Here is a 3,797-nt window from a genome sequence, read left to right on the forward strand (position 1 = left end):
TTTTAATATGGTGTAAGGTGTAAAAGGATTTTTTTTTTTTTTTTTTTTTTAACGTGATCCAAATATAACAGTCAATACTGTGTTTGTTTACACTTTTTCCTGAGCTTCCAGCATTATAAGTGAGTTTTAGGTTTGTTGTTCTTCTCTGAGAATATATTTGTACAGAACAAGTTTTCAAAGTGTTTTATGTTGGAAAGTATGGATTATTAGACTGGCTTCAAGGATGCAAGAGAGAATATGACTACTGAGGGAAAAAAAGTTCATAAGATGAGAAAAGGTAAAGTGTTTTTTTTTTAAATTTCTTTTTTTAATTTACGGATCTAAGTATAGGAAAAGACTGTGTGAATTTCTTTTTGTAATTTCTATATTGAGAGTATTTATACATTTTATATTTTCTGAAAGTATTTGTTGTGATAATACCTGCACTCAGTGTGCCTCAGATGCAGGTAGCAGTAGTTATTGGAATGCACTAGGGGCTGAGCTGAGGTGGTGGGTTTTTATTGTAGCTCTTACTGTTGGAGATGTATAGTATCTACAGTTTTAACATTTCTATACTGTTGTATGGAAGATTAAATTAAGGGTGGACAAATTAATATGGGATTCAGGAGCCAGTCTGTCCAATCCAGGAGCCAGCTTCATTGACTACAACTAGAGAAAACCTCAAAAGTTAGCCGCCGGCTTTAATTCTTAAGCACTGGCTACTGGTATTGGTCCAACCCTGGATTAAATGATTTATTGGTTATGATGGATTCCTTCCTGGAAGCAAATAAGACAGAGAAAGTAAATATTACCTGCCAACACCAGCTGCAGGTATTTGCTCCAACAATTGTATAGAGTCCTATGATATACTTGTAACTAAGAATGCAGAGTTGTCAAGGCAGGGATGTGTTTTAAATAGATTTTAATATACATACCAAAGTAATTCTCACTATTATGGAAAGACAGTGTTTTGAACATTTCAGATAGAGGAAGAGCTGTGTTTTGGTGAAATGTGTAAAAGGGAATAGCATGTCCTCTAAGGGACTGTGTTTGATAGCATGGTCTTGATTTCACTATTCTGCAGCCAAGAATCGCTGCTGCACACCCACCCCTGGCTGTAGATTTAGTAAAGAACAGTTGTCAGTCTGGTTATCTTTAAACATGTAGCGGATGCCTGCCTGATCTTGCATAGCTTACATTAATGGCAAACAGATGGAAGAATAACATAAATCCTGGTTTAGGGGATTTACCTTCCAGTCATTTTCAGTTCCTTGCACTCATACCATAACATTTTTTGTTTTTCACATTTTAATAATATATGTAATTGTGTAAGTGTATTAATAAGTGTTTGTTGGTTTTTTAACAGGATTATAATGATTTTTTTGAAGCCAAGGAAAGTAATACAGTATCTTCCTTCCTACGGATAAAGTCAAAATCTGCATCAAGGGTATGGCATCCTATTTCTATACCTTGCTTGATCATTGGGATCCTAGCATTTTTTGGAAGTCATGAATTAAAAGGACCCTGTCATGATAAAAAATATGGCAACTAATGTGGTTGAGCTTAAGTGTCAGGTTTGGTAAACAAACAGAGTCTAAAACCTAGATAACAACAGTTGTAAAATGTAAGACTGAATATTCAGATTTCTACCTAGTAGATAATGGATCCTTTTTTAAAGCATATTTTTACTTCCTATAAAATAATCCTACTGCCACTTTTATCAAGTATCAACCGCACCTAATGTTTTTGGGTAGCTTCAGATATGTTCTTGGGTTTCATGGTAACCCTAAACCAGGGGTGTCAAGCTCAATTTAATTGTGGGCTGCAACATTATGGTCTGGTGGGCCGGATTCAGCCCCTGGGCCTTTCAGTTTGACACGTGTGCCCTAAAACCTAGAATGCTTTGTTATTAAAAAAAAGCATTGGCTTCTAGATGTCTGCGCTTTACAACGGTCCCTACCATTTTTCATTGATGGTCAGTAAAGTGGCCTACAGCGATGAGCTGACATAAACGTGCAGGAGATGCAACTCTGGGCTCCAACTTCACCTAGTATACTCTCTCTACAACCTATTTGGAGATACTTAACCAGTTGACATCCGCGGTGTTAAACCCCCTTCCCATCCAGGCCATTTTTCAGTATTCAGCGCTGCGGTACTTTAACTGACATTTATTCCGTCATGCAGCGCTGTACTGAAATGAATTTTATACCCTTTTTTGGGGATAGGGGGCGCGCGCGAGCAGAAAAAAATTGGCCAAAGGTGCCCAAAGATGCTTGCTATTTGAGTGGTGGCTTAGGACATGAGTACAGATGTTAGTTTTTGGTGCTAGCATACTCGTTGCTTTTTTATTGATTTTCTAGTATGTTCCAAGTATTTTTTGTTTTAAATTACAATCCATATTTATTGTCTTATTTTACCTGCAGAAAGAATAAATGTAGAATTTTGATCAAGAACAACATCAGCACAACATCATCTTGTCATACACTGTGACTGGAGGAAGTTCTCATTATTCTCCATAACAATGAAGGACTGTTTCTGAAGTTACAAGAACTGCACTTCTAATAGATCTATTGTGTGTCTGGATGAAGGAAATATTGGAATGGAATAGGTCATTATTTTAATTCAGGCTAGTTGCATAGACTAGTTTTCTTTTCAGGAAGACCATCTACCATTCAGCTTGCTGCCAATCTGTGTCTGTCTATTTGCCTAAATGATTTTCATTTCCTTTTATCCTTTAGGTCAGTATTAAAGTATTCCCTTTCCTGAGAAGTATGGAAATTTAACAACCATACTGCTGTTATAAAAAATGTATGCACTAATGAATTTTAATAAATGATTTAAAGGATTACTGTACTTTAATAATTAAAGGCTCTCATGCATTGGGCATGTATGCTGCAAAGATTTCAGATTAAACCTATACCTTTTTAGAAAGCCGAAACTGTTAATTCAGCTGCCTGGCCTGTACAAGTTCAGTGCAACCTTTTGTATTCTCCTGTACTTCTAAATTAGTTGGAAGGAGAGGGCATATATTCCAGTACGAAAAAGGAGGTGGGATCTTTGTAAGTTAGCTTTAGGTAATTAATGACATGCCCAATTAGTCCCTGTACCCTCCATTGTCTTTTGAAAATTATATTATCTTCTCCATTGAAAATTATATTATCTGCTCCATCTATCTAAGGCAAGGGGTTCTAAAGGATGCAAAGGCTGCTCCTTCCTTGTACAGATCAGGCATATAAGGGACTCTGGTGGTTCTACAATGTGATTACTTATGCTTTGTACCTGCTTAGCAAAGGCTGACTATTATAGGGGAGCTTTTTCTTTTTAAAGCACCGTATTCTTTGACTACTTTTCAGTCGGGACATAGAGAAATAATAGAGACTTGGAGAAATAATATCAAGGTCTCCGAAATGTGCAATTAAACAGATATTGTACTGAGTACATCTGGTTTCAGCTTTGCCTCCACTGTTGTGCAGGGTGTCTAAATTTCACCGGGCTCTAGAGCCTTGGTTCTCAACTGGTGGGTCGCAACCCCATGTTCTGTAGGTTGCTGCGTGCCTTCCACTGTGCTAGGTGAGAGGCTCCCCAGCCATGCTCTAGCGCAACACTGTCAGTTCTCACGCTGCACAGCCATTCAAAATATGATGTCTGGCGCTTGTCAGCTTTAAGTGGGGTGGGCTAGGGGTATGGCAGCGAGGAAGTTCCACCGTATGTGCATTGCTTATAGCTCCCTCACGTGCCCTATAGAGGTGCCTGGACCGGAGTGACATAACATTCTGGCTCCCAGCACCTCTACAAGGGAGCTGTACAAGCAATGCACA

The 3,797-nt window shown here is 38.2% G+C and overlaps 1 protein-coding gene across 1 annotated transcript in view; it reads left to right on the top strand.

Annotated features, from left to right (window-relative positions):
- SH3BGRL2 (SH3 domain binding glutamate rich protein like 2) overlaps positions 1 to 2,424 on the top strand; it is a 33,095-nt gene extending 30,671 nt beyond the window's left edge. The window contains exons 3-4 of the mRNA XM_018570347.1: positions 1,346 to 1,426; positions 2,403 to 2,424. Of these exons, the coding sequence (XP_018425849.1) occupies positions 1,346 to 1,426; positions 2,403 to 2,411 (90 nt within the window). The 3' untranslated portion in view covers positions 2,412 to 2,424. The remainder of the gene's footprint in view (positions 1 to 1,345; positions 1,427 to 2,402) is intronic.
- Positions 2,425 to 3,797: the final 1,373 nt, after the last annotated feature.

The sequence above is a fragment of the Nanorana parkeri genome, unplaced genomic scaffold, assembly GCF_000935625.1.
Source record: "Nanorana parkeri isolate BGI_ZX_2015 unplaced genomic scaffold, ASM93562v1 scaffold1511, whole genome shotgun sequence".
NCBI classification, from domain to species: Eukaryota; Metazoa; Chordata; class Amphibia; order Anura; family Dicroglossidae; genus Nanorana; species Nanorana parkeri.